General features: G+C 31.7%; 2 protein-coding genes across 6 annotated transcripts in view; one reads left to right on the top strand and one right to left on the bottom strand.

The window, feature by feature from the left end:
* Positions 1-18,705, top strand: part of Ctnna3 (catenin alpha 3) — a 1,743,363-nt gene that overhangs the window by 671,046 nt on the left and 1,053,612 nt on the right. The window contains exon 1 of one of the 5 annotated variants that reach the window (XM_058577912.1): positions 8,161-11,412. The exons of the other annotated variants lie outside the window; for them this stretch is intronic. Within the exon in view, the coding sequence (XP_058433895.1) occupies positions 11,386-11,412 (27 nt within the window). The 5' untranslated portion in view covers positions 8,161-11,385. Of the gene's footprint in view, positions 1-8,160; positions 11,413-18,705 lie in introns of those variants that run through there. 5 annotated transcript variants of the gene reach the window in all.
* The window catches only part of Lrrtm3 (leucine rich repeat transmembrane neuronal 3), a 170,964-nt gene that overhangs the window by 86,423 nt on the left and 65,836 nt on the right, over positions 1-18,705 (bottom strand). The gene's annotated exons all lie outside the window — the stretch shown is intronic.

Below are 18,705 nucleotides of genomic sequence, written 5' to 3' on the forward strand. Positions count from 1 at the left end.
AAAGTATATTACAAACAGATACCCTCTGGGGTTTCCACATAAAGATATTTCTTAATTTTCATGTCCCATAACCCCACATGTTATACGATTAGGGAGAATGCAATAGCTTATTAAAGCTATAAATAGAAGCTAAGTTTCTTTTCAACAAAACAGTATGACATAAATTACAATTCTCGTGTAAATCTGTTACCACTTTTGATCAACTTTATATAGGGTATATGTAAGCCTAGTATGGCAAAAAATTTAAGAAAATACCAGTATTTATCTGAACATTGAAGCATATATAGTATTGGATGTTAGGAAAAGAATTCCTTTCTCTAGTGAAATGAGTAGTACAGGACGGAGATTGACTCCTATATTGATCCAAAATACAAAATAAGCATCTTAATTCTTTGGTTTAAGGGGAAAAGAGAATCTTTTATATTCCCCTTTTGCTCTATCCTTAATCACTTATTTTTAGAGACATAACTGCTGCTGGATTATAATAAAGCAACATCCGCTAGGAAAGCCAAATTTAGCAGGATCTTTGGGGGCTCTGAGTTGCCTTTCTATACCCAAAATAACATTTCTGTTGGAAAGGCAAAAGATCATACCATTGTGAGAGGGAGGCTGTGTCCTCGCTGTGTTTACATGGAATGAGTTAAGAATCCATGTAAATCATGGGTGAATATGGAAAGAAGTATTTTAGGATATTAGAGTATCTTTCAGTCTCTGGAAAAACTCATTTTTTATTGCATCTGCAGCTATAATATTGAGCCATGTTAGCTACCTATGACCATAGTACCTTTTCTAAAGTTAACTGTTCCTCAAAATTACCCATAGGGTTTTAAATGATTTCAATGTGTTTGTAATAAGAAAAGGAAATAACTTTCACACATGGTCTTCAACTGGTGTAACTGTACCTGTAGGAATGTGTGTGTAGTACTGTGTTTACTGAAGTCATGATGTGATCTGGGATTAAACTGTATTAACGTGACTTTTTGCACAGCAGGTAAAAAGTAACATTTTGAAGCGGCACTGTGTATCTGAGGATTCTGCTTTGTTTATTGGAAATGATTTCAGTTGTTGTTTAAAGCATTCCAAAATTATTTGAGCATTAATAATTTTTAAGGAGAACATAAATGTATAAAAAATTTTGAAAAATTACTCATTGAAATAAACAGAGTAACTCTAATTTTGAATGTTATAGATATGTATTAAAACAAGGACAGCAACTTAGTGTAGTATAAAGGATATTAGGTAAGATGATATATCTGAATTTGAGTCAGGTTCATACCTCTATTAGCATTCAGACTTTGGTCTTTTCAACTAACCTCTCTGAATGTTAATTTTCTTATTGAAAAATAATGAAAGATTATGCCATTTCTATCTCATTTAGGATCATTGTAAAATAATAAACACAATGACGGTATCACTTTAAGAACATTCCTTAATGGGCATTGCAGTGCATAGAACCTATAAGACTCCTTTCCTAGAAAATAAACTGAGAAATGTTGATTATATTCATTATGAAAGAATAAGATTGAGCCAGATATGGTGGCACATGCCTTGTAATCCCAGCATCTTGAGAGGCTTAAACAGGTATTGAAAGTTCAAGGCAAACCCCAGCAACATAGTGAAGCCCTTGGCAAGACCCTGTCTCTAAATAAATAAATAAATAAATAAGACTTGGTATGTAGCTCAGAGACAAAGTATCCCCAGGTTCAATCTCAAGTTCCAGAAAAAAAAAAGTTTGTAAGTGGCACATTCTGCTAGTAATTAATAATTGCTTTCTGTTCATGGAGCTATAATATTATTTTATCTCTCGAATAAATTAGAGTAAACTCTAGTCATATATTTTAGGATCACTTTGAATCAAATTTAATACACAATTGCAAACTTGAGATAACCAAATATCTTCATCATTTTATAGAAGAGTATATTCAAAGCTAATGTGAAAGTGGAAATAATTCAAAGCCCTAAGTGATTGCATTTTTTCCAAGGAAGAGGACAATCAATAAAAGCAGACACACAATAGACAAGGCTCTTCAGGATGCTGGGTATAAATTGTCACAATTTTTGTCTTCCTAGGGTTCCTTGAGACAAGTTTGATACATATTGTGCTGTATGCCTTTCTAGCAAGTAGATTTTATATTTTCTAAGATGACAAGCAGTGATAATACTTTTTGAAATAAGACTTTGGGGAAAATAAAGGCTGTGGAATACTGAAGGCTTTCATCATTTTAAAATGATAAAGGTGAACATTTACAATTTCCTTCCAATTGTTATCTATAACAATTTATACTATGACACAGAATTTTAAAATTGAAAATCAATCTGAAGGGAAAGAAGAAAGGATATTTTAGAGAAGACTGACCTGCCAAGCAGGATATAGGAGGTGACAATGAGGAGGTGGTATTTCTATTTTCTTTGGGGTTCAATTCCCTACTTGTAAAATAAATGGGTTGAACTAGATGATCCCCTTTACATCTGTAATTCTGTAATCTTGTGATGTTCTTCCTACTTTGTGACATAGGAGGTACATGACTCACTGGAGGCTTTCTCCATTTGTCAGAGTCCGTACTATGCACTGGGCAGTGTATAAGAATATAGATTTCATTGATGGCATGTCTGTTAAGTATTATTATCATTTTATATTTATTAATTATTTTTAAATGGACACATGATTATTGTGCATGTTTATGGAGTACAATATTATTATTTCAATAAATGTGTGCAATGTATCATAATAAAATTCAGGCAATTAGTACATCCATCACCTACAGTATTTATCATTTCCTCGTATTGACAGCATTCAAAATCCTTTCTTCTAGCTGTTGAATTATACAATAAATTTTTGTTAACTATGGTTTCCCTACTGTGCTATTGAATACCAGCAATTTCATTACTGAATCAGTCTCCAAAGGATAGGACATCAGTATGCTGAAGACTCTGAACTCCCATGTTTAAAGCAGCTCTACCCACAGTAACCAGGATATGGAATCAACATATGTGTCCATTGATGAATGAATAGATTAAGAAAATAGAGTACATACAAAATATTGTTCAGCTACAAAAGGAACCAAATTCTGTCATATGTGGCAACATGAGTGGGTCTGGAGGACATTATATTAATTTTAATAAGTTAGACACACACAAGAAGACCACTTCTACATGTTCTCACATATGGAATTGTTCATTCCAAGTATTCTGACTTACATATGAAAGTTATAACTTACATATGGAAGTTTTACTATGGTTAAAAATCATTAACTGTATATTTCCAGATAGTAAAATAGGATTTGAATGGTTTTAACTCAAAGAAATGATAAATGTTTGAGAGATTAATATGCCAGTTACCCTATTTTGATCATTACTCATTATATGTATGTATTAAAAAATATCATGTTGTAAGCCATAAATATATAATTATTATGTGTCAATTAAAATAAATATTTAAAGACAATTTAGATTTCAAAGTAAAACAAAGTTAGTTTTGAATCATATTTATTGTTCTTGTAATTTTGGGCAAGTTATTATAATTTCTTTAAGCTTCTATTTTTCATATTATCAAATATAGAAAATAATATCCATATATTAGAGTCTTGAAATGATATAAGAGATAACATTTCATCAAACCAGGCATGAGAACTTTTGGGGTTTCATGAACAAATGAAGAACCCAGGTTCTGGAATCACATGACCTGGGGCAGAATTCCAGCTTTGCTGTATGCTACATGCAGGTCCTTGGGCAAATTACCTCTTGTAGTTCTACTTTAGTTTCCTTTTCTGTATGTGTAGGTGATGGTAGTACCTAACAATCCAAGAGTTGTTATAAGGATTAAATGAATTCATATATGTAAGGTGCTTAGAAAAGCACTTGGCACAGGTAAACCTTCTATGTAGGTCTGTTGTCATCATCATTATCATACAAAACTCAGGATGAATTTTGTGCATCATCTTTAAATTTTAATTCTACTAAAACATTTAGGAAAATTCTATTTTATAGTATACCCAACATGCTTATATTATGTAATAGAATGCAAAGTTTCTGTAAATATTAATGATAAAACCTAAGGCAGAATTATAAAGTAGTTTCTGGTACTCTGCACTTTACAGCTTAATTCCTAATATTTTATTATTAGTAGTGTATTCTACTTCACATGTAAACTCCTGAGTAATTTATCATTAAAATTAGAATAGACTAGTTCTTGAGTGTAAGGAGTAAGAGATGATGCAGGAAAGATAAGTGGAGGGGTTACTCAGAGAAGCATTTTATAGTCAAAATATAGGCCTAATCTCACATCTTCTTCATCACTCCAAACTTATTTTGTATTTCATAGATTTTAGTCTTTTAACACAATTTTAATTACATGAAGTTCTAGATTGATATCTTTGATCACTAGAATCTTAATTTAGTAGTATGAGAGCATAAAGATACATATTTCTAAATTTCCTACTATAGTTGTCCAAGATCCATGGTAAATGTTTTTTTGAAAATGTTAATTAAATCAATCTTAGGTTCAAAAAACAATAAATAATGTTAGTCATAAAGAAGTAAAATAAATATTTACTTAAGATCTACAGATGTGTGGAATCCTGATAAGTTCTGAACATACAAAGTTAGATAAGCTCTAATTTTTTCTTTTGAGGAGTTCTCAGCATCTGGGGTTTGATTCGTAACTCTTTCCTCCTTTCCATGCTTACATTTTAGCACTAAAAAATCTCTATTGATATGTGGGCAGAAATTTGCTGGAGGTGATATGGTGGTGAGGAGGTAGGAATGCTTCTGTTTTTCTACTAGAGAAAGTTGTGACTGATAGTATCCTTCCTTATCTTGCCCTAAGCACAAGTTTGAGGCCTGTAGGATAGCAGCCACCTTGGGGCCATGAGATGTTAAGCCAAAAATAATTAGAGATTTACTAGGCTTCGTGTCATTAATGTACCAATTCAACACTAGGTGCCACTACGTGCTAATTTTTTTTTAATGACAAATTAGTTTCTGTTTAAACATTGTGGGCTTTCTGTTACTGTATCAAAGATTATTCTAACTTATGTGGGAAGGCGATATATTTGCCTTCATGCAATTATGAAACATGTTAGTTGTCATGACTATAGTAGCAACTTTAAAAAATAACAACATTTTAAAATGATATGTGTAATCTTCTTCCCTAGTACATGTGTGTTCATATGTATGTTCATGTGTGCATCTGTTTATTTTCTTTATAATGCCATAGTACTCAGTAGATAAAAGTTCCCCAAAAGCAAATTGAAAGATCCCTGACTCAGAGGGAAGCAATACATAAAGGAACACCAGAGGATTAACTGTGAATCTTTGAGGCATCTGAGAGAGATAGCTGAAGAAAAATACATTAAAATAACAGTGTTCTTGTTTATATCCAAATTTGAGAACCAGAGAATGCCAGAGAAAAAAGCAGAGAGGAGACCTAGAAAATACACACCTAACATGAACTAAACACAGAGAGGTGTGACCTGGTAAAAAGAAATAAAAGATTTGATGACATAGGAATAAAGTAAAAAGTCTAACAAGAGAATGCAGAATATTTCTGTTCATTCTCTCAATCTGTAAAATCGAATATAAGTAATAACCACAAGGGAAACTAAAGAGATAACACAATCAAGAGCCATATAAGAAAAATCACAAGAAATGTTTCCCAAAGAAACTTAGAGAAATGAGAATAAAACTTACTCACTGGCTGAAAAAATCAAAATGGATATGACACAGGCGATACACTTTAAAATTTAAAAGCCTTCAAAATAATCTATGGGAATCAATGTAGAAATTAAATGAAAAACATATGAAAGAAGTAATACATATCAAGAGAAAAATGGGAGATAAAAGTTTTAAATAGAAGATATTAGAAGCAGTGAAAATAGCAGCAAATTGAATGAACATAACTGAAGACAAAGTTAGGTATATAGAGACCTTAAAAAGATGCTGCCAAATTTAATTTAAATATCTAACCATATGATATTGATTCTGGAAAGATGATATAAATAGAAAAAAATAAAAAGGAATTCAACATACTATTTGTATACCTGAATTTTAAAATAGTTGAAGAGAAATTCCTGATATAAAAGCCTAACTCTGGTTTTATGGACATTGTATTATTGTGGTGGGTTAGTAAACATTAGATAATGAGCAAATTAATGTATATGTCCTAGCATGAAATACAAAGTAACAGTGAAGGAGAGGGGAAGGAAATTATTCTTTCCAAGGATTCATTAAATGTTAAATACCACAGCATGTCTAAAACTTTTGAGGACAAGAATATGTAATCCAAGATTTTATAGCTACCTGATTTTTTCTTTTAAATGTAAACAATATAAATACAAATGCACATTCTTGAGCCTGTAAGAAATCCAGCAAAATTGTATAAATCCTCATTAAAGGAAAAATAAAAATAAGGAAAATATAAATAACCACAGTGGAAAGAAAGCCTTGTAAAGTGCTTATGCATTAGGGCCTTCTCTCTCATTTTTCTCACAAGTTTCATGAATATGCCTGAGTTAGCCTACTGGAGGACGAGAAATGACATGGAGCAGGGATGTGTTTACTGTCCTAGCTGAGGTCCCTTAGATCTATCAGCTTTCAAGAGCCAGACACATAAATGGGCTGTTCTAGACTATCCAGCCCCTACGAAGCCACCAGATGACCTCAGACATATGCCAGGCCAGCCAAGATGAGAAGAAATGCTTAGCTGATACACAGAATTTTGAGAAAATAAAACAAAAGCTGAATAATCCCTCCATTTGTTAAAACAAAGCAAACTACAGGAAAGTTCAGCCTTCCAAGAGGTGAAAAAAAATAATAATAATAACAAAGAATTCAGTTTAGAGAGATTCCAACAAAAAAACTGCAGAGAAGATATTTCAATCAGTTAATTCAAAACTAAAATTAAAAATCAAGGGCATTATGGTTATTGAATAAAATGGAATGATGCAAACAAACAAGAAAATAACAACTAAAAATATCAGATTGGTAAAAGGAGAAAAGACTAATAACTTAATCTTTTTCTCAGATTTTGTCAAGTAATGTCTCCAAGTTTTAAATACATGCCTTCCTATAACTAATATAATTTAGGGCTTAAGAAATATTTATCTCAATTCATTAAATGCATTAACTTTATTTAAAGTTGTGTACTTTGACTAAATTAAGTATAGTTACATTGAACATAGTGCATATGTTTAATATAGCAGGGGTACCATGTGTCCATTTTCACAAAATAGTTCTTCACTACCTGTTGATCTTTATTCCTATATATTCTTCTATGCATATTTGAATCAAAATCTGAAATGGTAGATATTTTAGAATGAATAGATTATATTCTTTGTGCTTTTTGAATTATTTCAATTTTTTAAAGTAAGGATATTTTTAAAAAATCAAATTCTTAATTTTTATAAATAAATTCAACACAGAGTAGAAATTTTCTGACATATTTATTTGTAATAAATCATGGATTTTCAAGTGGTAGGAATAAATTTTACATGGAAACACAGTGGTTTCAAAGAAAGGTCTTTACTTCATATTTTCAGGTTTTAGGATCTGAATTGCAAGTTTGATCTAATTAAAGTCTCAATGGGGGTTAGATTACATACAGTGTGAAAGTCCTATTTGTTAAATCTTATTTCATGATTTTAGTAATTAGCAAAAATATTTTATACTTAAAGTTTTTTTAATTCCACAAGAAATATATCTTTAAAGGGCTGGTTAGTACTTAGCAAAAACATTTGATGATTAAAAATTTTATAAAAAGTTCCACAAGAAATGTACCTTTTAAAGGACATTTTGTATTAAAAGAGGCAGATAAAAGTGAACAGTAGGTTAAAGAGAATAAGTAATCAAGAAACTACTTTAAAGTTAGCTACTTTAATTTTAATATCCAAATAGTGGAAGAGGAAAAATACCTAGGTTATCCAGTCCTTGGAAATCTATGGTGAATCACATTCTAATTTCAGTTCAATGCATTGATGCTAAAGGGGAACTGACACTGAGGAGTTTGAGGATAAAGTCTGGTTCAGGAGTCCCACAGGCATAATTGTTGAAAATACAGAAACCAATAAAGAATAAATGATTTTTAAGATGATAATTTTGAAGAAATAAAGGGAACAAATATATCAAGCAGAATTTGAATATTTAAAGATATTTAAATATTTGAATATTTAATGTATTTTAAATATTTATTTAAATGTTTGAATATTTAATTTATTTTTAATATTTTTTACCATTAAAGTCTTTAAATCTTACAGAATGCTGATGGCGTTATAATTGTTCAAGGCTAAAATGAGTTTAAACTCTAAGTATATAGCTTGTAAACTTTCTAATACACAACTCTAAATCTTCTAAGGCAAATAGTTAAGAGTTCTATGTTAGTGTGTAAAGAGTGCAGTTATAAGAAAACAAAAAAGATCTGGGGGATTCATCCCCAGAAAATGAAAGCTACAAAATATATGAATTTTGGACAAGTGCATAAGACATAAAAAAGATATTAAAAAATAAAGAAAACTCTTACCCATAGCTATAAAGCAAGGCATAGTAAAACACCAATCGTTGAGAAAACTGAACAAATACAGTTTAGTGGTGTGATACAGATAAGAGAACAACTTTAAGATCAGGAAGAAGAAAGTTGAAAACCTGGCTCTGCTACTTCCTATCTTCATGACCTGTATCTTCACTTCTGTGTGCCTCCCATTTCCCTGTGTTAAACAGGTATAGCAGCGCTTACCTCACAAGATGCTTGTAAAGTTGTTTATAAAGTACCTGGTAGTGAACAGTTCAACAGGTAGTACATAATTACTGTTATTCTGTTACAGTAATTGAAATATGAAAAAGTATACTAAATCATTTAGAAATAAATTATTTACAAAAAAAATGGATTAAATAGGCAAGGTGTTATCTTTACTTTTGCTTGGTATATTCAGAGATTCATTGCTATTTGGGACCACAGACTTTTTCAATCCATTATATATCCACTCTTGCTCCTTTCTTCCCTTGTTCATTCCTTCTTTTAGGAGTAACACTTAATAATCACTAGATGTACAGAATTCCCTCCTACATACAACCTGTAGCCCATGAAGTGAGAAACAATGAACAGGTAAAGAAAGAAGTAATTTCAAGTTGGAAAAATACAATGAAGGAAATTACCTATACCTAGCTGGAGGAAGTCATTTAAATATGTCTATTTAGACCAAGTGCCTTTTGTCCTTCAATTATGCCACTTCTGCATTGATTAGGATATTGCTAAAGACATGAAAAGTAGTAAGGGATAAGGTTTCGATCATGTGCCACCATTTTCTATTGAACAGAAACTTTGTCTAGTTTTGGGAATCATCTATATAGAATGAAAAAGTGAAACATAAAACATTAAAACAAAGTCAAGAAACCATTTTTTAAATGTACTGTTCAGAGAAATTATTAGCATTTATCTTTGCTGGAAAAGAATCAATAACAAAGGGAAAGCATATCAATTAAATTGTAATTAAAAACAACAAAACCATGTTTGTGTACTCTTTTCTGTTTTCGTGAATATCTCTATAAAACTACCTTGAAGTTTTGGCTAGTAAATAATAACAAATAGAATCTTCCTCATTTTGTTTGTTTCTTTGGGGTGACACAGGGTAATAACAGAATCTGTTCTTAAAATAGTGCATTTTACTGGAGATATTTTCCCTTTGGCTGGAAGTACTGATGGCTTTTCAGGACTAAACAAAATTGTATTGCTGTTTAAGCAAAGATCAGAATCAAAAAACTGCAAATTTTCCCAGAACGAGCAAATATTTTATAAAAATAAGAGATTGCAAATAATTGACATGTTGTGAGTTTAAAAAACATTCATCAGTGAGCATAGGAGTCTTTCAAAAGCATTGTTTTGTTAGACTAAGGATTTTAGCTACCTGACAGTACTGTCAGTTGTCTTGACTTACTGTAGGGTTAGTTTTGTAGTCCTCTGTTAGAATGGATTGAGGTTGCAGGCAATAATGCCAGTTTCCACTGAAAAGATTGCCTACAAATATTTTGCGTTTCAAAAGTTCTGTGATCAGCATTTCTGAGGGCAGAGCCATATGGGAATAAAAAGCTGACAGAGAGGAAGTGTCAGACACCATGCAAGGGGGGCTTCCTTACATATGCTACTACTTTAACAGAGAAGCAAGATGCATCAAAAATGTTCCAGAAAAAATGTGTTTGGGCAGAGTTTCCAACTTCAGTTTAAAGGCTCCTGTGCTTTCTGACCGTTTTTCATTCCCATAACTATCATTTTATTCTTTGATGCACATGAATATCAATAGTTGGCTTATGCCTTTTGTCCATGTTTTGATTTGTTTAAACACAGGAAGAAATCATGTAAATGATGAGACAAAATACTGATAAGTAGACTCGCAAAGCAAAAATCTCCCTCTGAAACCTTTCAATAGAAATCAAAATTCAGGACTTCTCCTTAATTTAATGACTCCAGTCAATCACGTACATATTAGTCATTAGCCAAATACCTAATTGAGACACAGCCAAGGCTGTACAGACAGATCTAGGCAGGGGGTTTTACAATTTTATTTTTATTTTTTATTTGTATCAAAATGCAGATAACTGACTGTATTTTTGTCAAATGAGAAAAAATGGTTTAACATGTCTGCAAATAGTATCTTCACTTAGTATTTGTAATCATTGCTCCACCATGTCCACTCTGAGTACAGAGAGTCCCAATTCTCATGTGTGATATTTCTCACACATCATAAGACACATGTGCACAGTACAATCTCACAAATAAAACTTCTACAGTATTCGGCACTTTGGCTTATACCTTGCAAATATATGTTAAAATCAACCATTCTTTGATAGAGGTAGCATATGATTCTATTAAAAAGTAACCTCTTAATTTGTATTGATTGCTCAATTAACTAGTTAAATTCTAGTGTTTAAGGGAATAAGATTTGCAGCAGTTAAATTCTACATAATGGCAAATAAATGCCTGATATTTGCCACTAGTTATCAGATATATTGTTAAAATGCTATGAAATAGGTTTCATGGTAAAATAAATTTCCAATTTGGATCGGTTAAATATAGATTTTATATATGTGTACATTGTGTGTGTGTGTGTGTGTGTGTATTTTTTTACTACAGGACTTCTAAGAGCCTTTAAAAGGTGAATAGATTTGGGGAATCCATTTGGAACATAGTATGCCAAGTATCCCCCAAATGTTGATCTTAGAACTTTTCATCTGTCTTTCTTTCTCTTGCAGTGCTGGGGCTGAAACCCAGGGCCATGCACTATTCCCCTGGGTTCTATCCCCAACCTACATTTGTCTGATTTTTTTTGAGAGTATCTCTCAAGACTAGTGAAGTTGGCATGAACTTTGGGAAATACTGATGTGAGCCTTGTTTGAAGACTTATGGCAGCATGTGAAACTCTTTATGCTGTAAGTATTCCTCATTACTCAGCATTAGTTTTAAAGGAGAAACCAATAAAGAAAGGAGGGGAATGGTTAAAAGGGACAGGAAGGCATGGACATTAATTTTGTTTGTTTTCCAGATTTATCTTAGATTAGTCATAGGCACAGGCATCATGACTGAATAATTGGAACAGTCTGATTCTGCAGGAATTGAGTGTGGAATGAGGTAATTGTGGCAGGATGCAGAGTGTTTGAATTGAGAAGGGCATTGTAATTATGTTTGAGTATTGCAGCTAAAAGACTGCATATGCTAGTGGCCTTTGGACAGAACCATGGCATTATAAGCAGTATCATAATTAGCATGAAAGCAATGTTGCAACTGATGATTATATTCTACTCAGCAGCCACAGATCTTATGGAGAGTATATTTAAAACATAAACTTTGTTATGTTTATATGAATAATGATATTGTTTTTATCCTTTCATAGTTTCAGTTTATTCGAACACTGATTTTTGCTTATATGAAGATATGTATAACCAAATACTTGCTATATAAAAAACTAAATATATTATTTATTTTAGTGTAATATGGTCAATGATTCTGAAACTTAAAAATAAATGTTTTTTACATGGTAACTTAGTACTATGTTAGCTTGATTTTTGCAAACAAGTAAGCAGGCATACTTAGATAAATGGCTCACTTTGAGCTGGTCATTAGAGCCATTAAGCCCAGCTATGAGATAATTTACCTTTGTCGCTTTTGTCGAAGGTGTAATGTTAGACTTCCATAAATAAGCAATTTTCCCCTCCCTACTGGTTTTCTGCTTTTCAACTCTGGATACTTTACAAATAGAAGTAGCTCTTATCCATTGCTTGAACTGATATTCAGCCTTGTAGAAAGCATTACTTTTCATATCATTAAATTATTTCAGCTAAACATTAAAAACATTTTCACTTATAAAAATCTTTCTATCAAAATAAAATGTAAATAGTGACCTGAGATGAGTGGTAGTGCTCTGAGTTAGAAGATTTTTCAAGTTATTTGTCCACTGGGGCCTTTGGCAAACAGTAAAGCAGTTTGGTATGTATGTTGAAGATTAAGATAAGAAACAATTATTGTTTTGCAAAAGCTACCTGTTTTCTTATCAAAGAGAATGTGAGGAAAATTCAAACAGGACAAATTAATGCATTGGCTCCATTTCAAGCTGTCAAAAAGCATAGAGATGACCCAATCCAACCTCTTTTTTAGGATGGAGAAACTGAGCTCCTGCTGGAGTATGGTCAGTCACTTAGGTACTAACCACCTGAGAACCTAGGTCTTTTGATTCTAAGACTAGCAGCATTTTCTGTACCTTTTGCTTCTCCAATTTCCATTTTCTAGCTATGGTAAAGCCCTGATTGAAAGAGAAATGCCTGGTTATAGCAAATGTATCTATAGGAATGAACAAATTTCATAAGATGTTCAGTGGTGATGAGAAGGCTATGAGAGAGAGAGAGAGAGAGAGAGAGAGAGAGAGAGAGAGAGAGAGAGAGAGAGAGAGGGGGAGGGAGAGAGATAGGGGAAGGAAGAAGAAGACAAAAAAGGAAGAGATATAGTTAGTAAAAAATGGGTGGATATTTTTTTATATTACCATTACCATTGTTTTCATATGCTTTAAAATAAAGTACATGTATTGTGTGTGTGTGTGTGTGTGTGTGTTCTGGATGTGTTCCTGACAATATAGTTTTATAAAACAAATTGTATTATTAATATCTACTGGAAGAGTCCTGTGGTAACTTCCTTTGTAAAATTAGTTTTTTGAATGTTTTTTCTGTATGTAATGTTCAATGGTCTTTATGTATTAAAATTTTTTTAAGTGAGAAAGTTTTATTTTGAGCTGATGAAAAAGTCTAGATACCTCTGAATTTTCATACATGTCTATGGCACCTATTCTCATTCCCACAATCCTCTGATCCCACTATCTCTGGTCTTGAGTTCCTGTCATACCTTCTTTCAGTTTCAGATCAATTTCCCTGATTACCTAGTATTCTTTAGATGAATACACATTTTGTGATTTCATTGTTTCACTGTACAGGTATTAATTTATTCAATTTATATCCTTTTTTTTTACTTCCTATCTTCTCTCCCCATTTTTTTTTTTTGTCTAATTCAAAAGAGGAGTTTGAAATCTACTGAGTCAGCTCTTGGTCACTTTCCAGCCTGTTGTGCATGAGTAATTGACTTTGGCTAGACATACCAAAATTAAATTCTCAGATTGCTTTAGCTTTAACAGAATTGCACTGGCATTCTTCTCTACTCCTCATAATGCATTTCCCATAGAAGTTTATTGTAATTGTCAGTGGCAGGGGGTTGGGATGGGGGTGGGAGAGGACTTGTTCTCATACTAATTGACTTTATAGCAAGATTGCTTCTATTGAATCCACACATCTAATTCAGATTAATTCAATGGAAAGAGCCCTGTAATTGGAGGCAGCAGATCTGATTCCTATTTCTTGAATAAATTATATGACTTCATGGCTTCTTTTTAGATATAAGATTTAGAGGAGGTGATCTTTAAGATTCCTACCTCATTTTTTTGTAATTCTATTTCTACTAAACTGGCCCCAAACTCAAGGGGAAGATTTTGTGTAAGTGGTGTTTTTCTGTCATAGAATTAACTAGGTAGCAGACAGCATCATCTCCATGATCATGTTGGCTTTATTTCTCTTACAGTTAACCTTGTGCCAGTTCTCCATCAGCTGTCCTCATTAGCTGTCTTATCCATTCTGTTAGCAAGAGTAGTATAAGCCCTCTCTTACTTCTATCCCTCATCAATTATTTATACAGTAGTGTTTTGTAAATTTGTTCTAAAGGCTCTTTTTTTCTTCAGCACTTGTAATTTATCTAAAGATTTATGTAAATGTTTTTCTTGAGATTATCTAACAATCTTAAAAGCCATCTTCAGATAACCAGATGTAATCATCTATATATATTTCTGTAATAGTTTTCCAGAATTGTTAGAAATGTGGAAAGAATGCTGTCATGATCATTTCCATGTATAATAAAGCTTTTGTAGTTTTAATTGTGAAAAACAGCTATCCCACAAATTGAACTGTTAGTAAGATAAATGCATGCCTTGTATTGAAGTTGACAGAGCAGTGACTAGTAAAATCTGGTCACTGATATAAAGTCAATACAACAAATCAAGTGACCTTCAATGACTTTTAATTACCATTTCTGAATAAATTTCTGTTACTAGAGAAAGATTTTAGGGAAACAAAACCAGTGTTAGTATCTAAATCTGAAAATTTGATGGTAAAGTAATCTCTTTGTCAGTGATGTGAAATCCAGCTAAGCTTAAATGATATAATATAGTGAAATTGAGAATCATTTACGTGAAGACATGCAATATACATTATTCATTTCCACTTTCTGGCTAAGTTAAGCCCCATTTCATCCTAAACTAACCCAGATACAGTTTTTATGTTTCTAGAAGCACCATTTATAGGTTGACATTTAATAGGATTTCTTTTATGACCTAAAAGGGATGCTGCCTGAACACCTCTATCATCAGATAAGAGAGGCAGTAGTGATTGAAGTTGGATAAATGGATCTTATTGCTTAATCACATTCTGATCCATGCTAGCTAAAAATCACACTTTTCTGTGAAGTTAGTACAAGATGATGGTATTAATTTATATATTATGTGCTCATTTATCTAAGTACTCTGATTTTATATTATTTTTCAGGAGCCTTCACTTTTCTCTTAAAAATGTTATACAGAAGGCCAATAAGTTCAGATTCTAGTGTACATTAAACAAGGCTGTTATTTTGTCAATTTACACTGTGGTTCAGTCATAGGTCTTTTACCTGAGAAATTTGAAAAGAATAAAATAAATGATAATTTTGAAAGGAAAAGTTTTGATAAATGAAATATGTAGGTCTAACCATCATTTTAAATTGACTAAAAGTAGTATGAACATCTTTAATTTTTAAATCTTATAAATTTATGTATTTCTATATTGTTTCAATTGTATTAATTTTGCTCCACATTTAAATTTAACATACTTAAAATCTTAAACCTATATTTAAATATTACAGTTGCCCAGTTGCACCCCTCATCTGTGGTTTCCAAATCTGTGGATTCAATTACCCATTAATTTAAAATATTTGTAAAAAAAATTGTATCTGTACTGAACATGTTACAGACCTTTCTTTGTATCCTTATTCCCTAAAAAATACAGTATGGCAGTATGTCATTTGCATGATATTAGGTATTATAAGTAATCTAAAGATGATGGTAGGAGGATGAAGATAGTATATATGCAAATATTACATTGTTTTGTGTAAGTGAATGGACAATCTTTGATTTTGATATCCATAGAGGGTCTTTTATTCAATATTTTTCCATCCTTTTAACTGTAGTGTGTCATTGTATTTTAGTTGTGTGTTTTGCAAAGAACTTAAAAATTCAACTTAAAATTCAATTTCTTTGACAAATTTAGTCATTTTAATCCCTTTTTATTCTTATTATTGATATATTTTTATAATAGTTATATTTTATTTTGTGCTATGTATGTATACTTTGGATACTTTCTATGTTTTTAAAAAATATCATTGTCTTCCATTTTGAATTAAAATATTTTCTTTTTGGAATTACTACTAAAACAATAGTGTTTACCAAGTATTTATAGCACATGGAAGGAAGCACATATTTTTGTGTATGGTAAGAGATTTGCAGACTGGGATCATATACACAGATGGATGAAACATAAGTCACATAAAATACATAAAGGCCATGCTTATATGCCATATTAAGGATATGGTTTGCATTCTGTAGATTATTGTTAATACTGAAAGATTTATGCAGACGAATGGCATCATCCTTTTAATTTTAGAAATATAATTATATTTTTATAGAAGAATGAACTGGGATGGGAATAATGTGGAGAAGTGAGGGGATATAGCTGAGGCTAGGGCTAGAGAGTCCAATTAGAAAATCACTACAATAATCCAATTGATGAATGATGAAGCAGTGGTACTGAATGTGAACAGGAACAAATGGATTTTCAATATTTTCAAGAGAAAGAATCAATAGGTCTTAATGACCAATTATGGGTGTGGAAATGGAATGGATACCTTCAGATTTCAGGCTTGGGTGATTGAACATATCTTTGAGCCACTGAGAAAAGAATAGGAAGTAGCAGCAAATTTGGTGACTTCCCCTGCTGAAGAAGGGATTCTCTTAGAGATTGTTATGATGGAATGAAATATAAGATTATTTAATGAAGTGTGTAGATGGCAAACTTGCTCAGGAAATAATGCAAAAAAATAGGTTTCCTAGTAAAGAGGGAAAAGAATGTTCAAGAACCCTGATTTAGTGAAAACAATATATATAATGAGTGATTCATTTTATAAATAAGGAATATATTTACCTAAATGGCAAGCATCTAGAAGATTTATTTGAGATCATAAACAGAAAAGAATTTGGTTCAAAATATTCTAGTTAAGTTTCAGAAATTTTAAGTTTTATTAGTTTCTGAGGGGACACAAAAATTAGAGTGCTGGTCTTAAAAATCAAATCTTGTTGATATAATATAATAAAGGTAAATCAAAGAAGAAAGAGTTTCTAGTTATTTGGTAATAAACATGTACCTCATACTTAGAGTGTATGTTAGTAATATTCATTTTTATTATACCTTAGCCTGTGAATAGATGGGCTGAATTGGCCACAACTATGGAATATTAGACTATTAGGAAGCTGAAATAAGACAAAGGGTTTTCTTGTGAAATATTTGACTCTGTGAAAAGATGAAGAACCCGTTTTTATGCAAATAATCTTCTCTTATTTTTTGCCAACACATCTAAAAGTTTTGGGAAATTTGTGACTGTTTTATCAATGGATCTATAACTTTCCCTACTATCATTTCATCAAGGTATTAAGTCTCTTGATTTAATGTCATATGATAATAATACAAAGCTGAACCATAGCCTCTCAACAGGTGTATTGCTTGAACATTTCCTAGTTGTAGCTCAAAAGGAATTGTTTAGAATTACTATGTTTAACAAGGTAATTTTAGAGTAAAATTTTCAAATGCTTCCTTAGACAATATTTTTAGATGTGCCTTTAGAAAATACTTTTTTCCAATAAGGAGACCAAGTCAAAAATAGGCTCTAATTAATTTAAATAAATGTGTATGTTATTAATTTAAACATGCATTATTAAATTGGCTTATCTTTGAGACTGATATCATAAATGTCAGAGTTGCTCCTTTGCTTTTGTTGCACAACTACTGTTAGATAGGTAGGTAATTACTTTGATCCAGAATCATTTAAAAAATTTTAAAGTACACCTGAGAACATTTCTGTTTGTAGTGGAAGAACCTCTAAGTAGTTATGAGATTATTTAAGATATAATATCAATTTTTTAGAGCCATCAGAAATTTCTCCACAAAAGAACTTTGAGACCTACATGTGCAGTGGAGTATTTTAGGCAATAGAGAGTAAGATAAAATCTATGTGTTTTTAGGCTAGAAAAGAAAATGAAAATATTAATAAATAAGTAAAATAAAACATACTGGATTCACTTACAAGCATTTTTATAGGGAATGTGAAAAGAAAATGTTTACTGAATATGTTGATACAATAATGTAATAAACCTCTGAGTGCGATGTCTAGTACATTATAAGAACTCCATAAATACTCTAGAAATGTTTGTAGAGGCAATAATACTTGCTTAAGACATTGAGAATGACTAGGAGTTTATTAGGTTAAAGATGGGGAGGGGATCTTTCATGCAGAGAGATCAATGTGAGCAAAACTAAGAATTTATTTGAGCTTCACTACTCTGGAATGAAGGTAGCAGGTGAGGAGAGAATCAAGACTCAAAGACAAAGCTAGAGATCTAGACCAGAGCCAGGTCATAAAGGACCCTTCAAATAATGCTTGGATATGAAACTTGATCCTATAAAAATTTTAGTAACCTTTGAAAGGTATTAAACAGGTAATTTAATTTTCTTTGCACTTTAGAAATCATTTGGTGACTGTGTGGAGAATGGTTTAAAAGAGATACAATTAGGGCTGGAGTTGTGGCTCAGTGGTAAAGTGCTTGCCTGGCACACGTGAGCCACTGGGTTCAATCCTCAGCACCACATAAAAATAAATAAATAAAGATATTGTGTTCATCTACAATTAAAAATATTTTTTAAAAAAGATATAGAATTAGAAGCAGGGAGTCCAGCTAGGTGACTGCTACCATGGTCCATGAAGGACATGATAAAGACTTGAACAAGGCTGTAGCAATGAATAAGAAGTGGAAACTGATCAATGTGATATTAAAG

Source organism: Marmota monax, unplaced genomic scaffold, assembly GCF_021218885.2.
Source record: "Marmota monax isolate L192 unplaced genomic scaffold, Marmota_monax_Labrador192_F-V1.1 WCK01_AAM20220418_F8-fsc00019, whole genome shotgun sequence".
NCBI classification, from domain to species: domain Eukaryota; kingdom Metazoa; phylum Chordata; class Mammalia; order Rodentia; family Sciuridae; genus Marmota; species Marmota monax.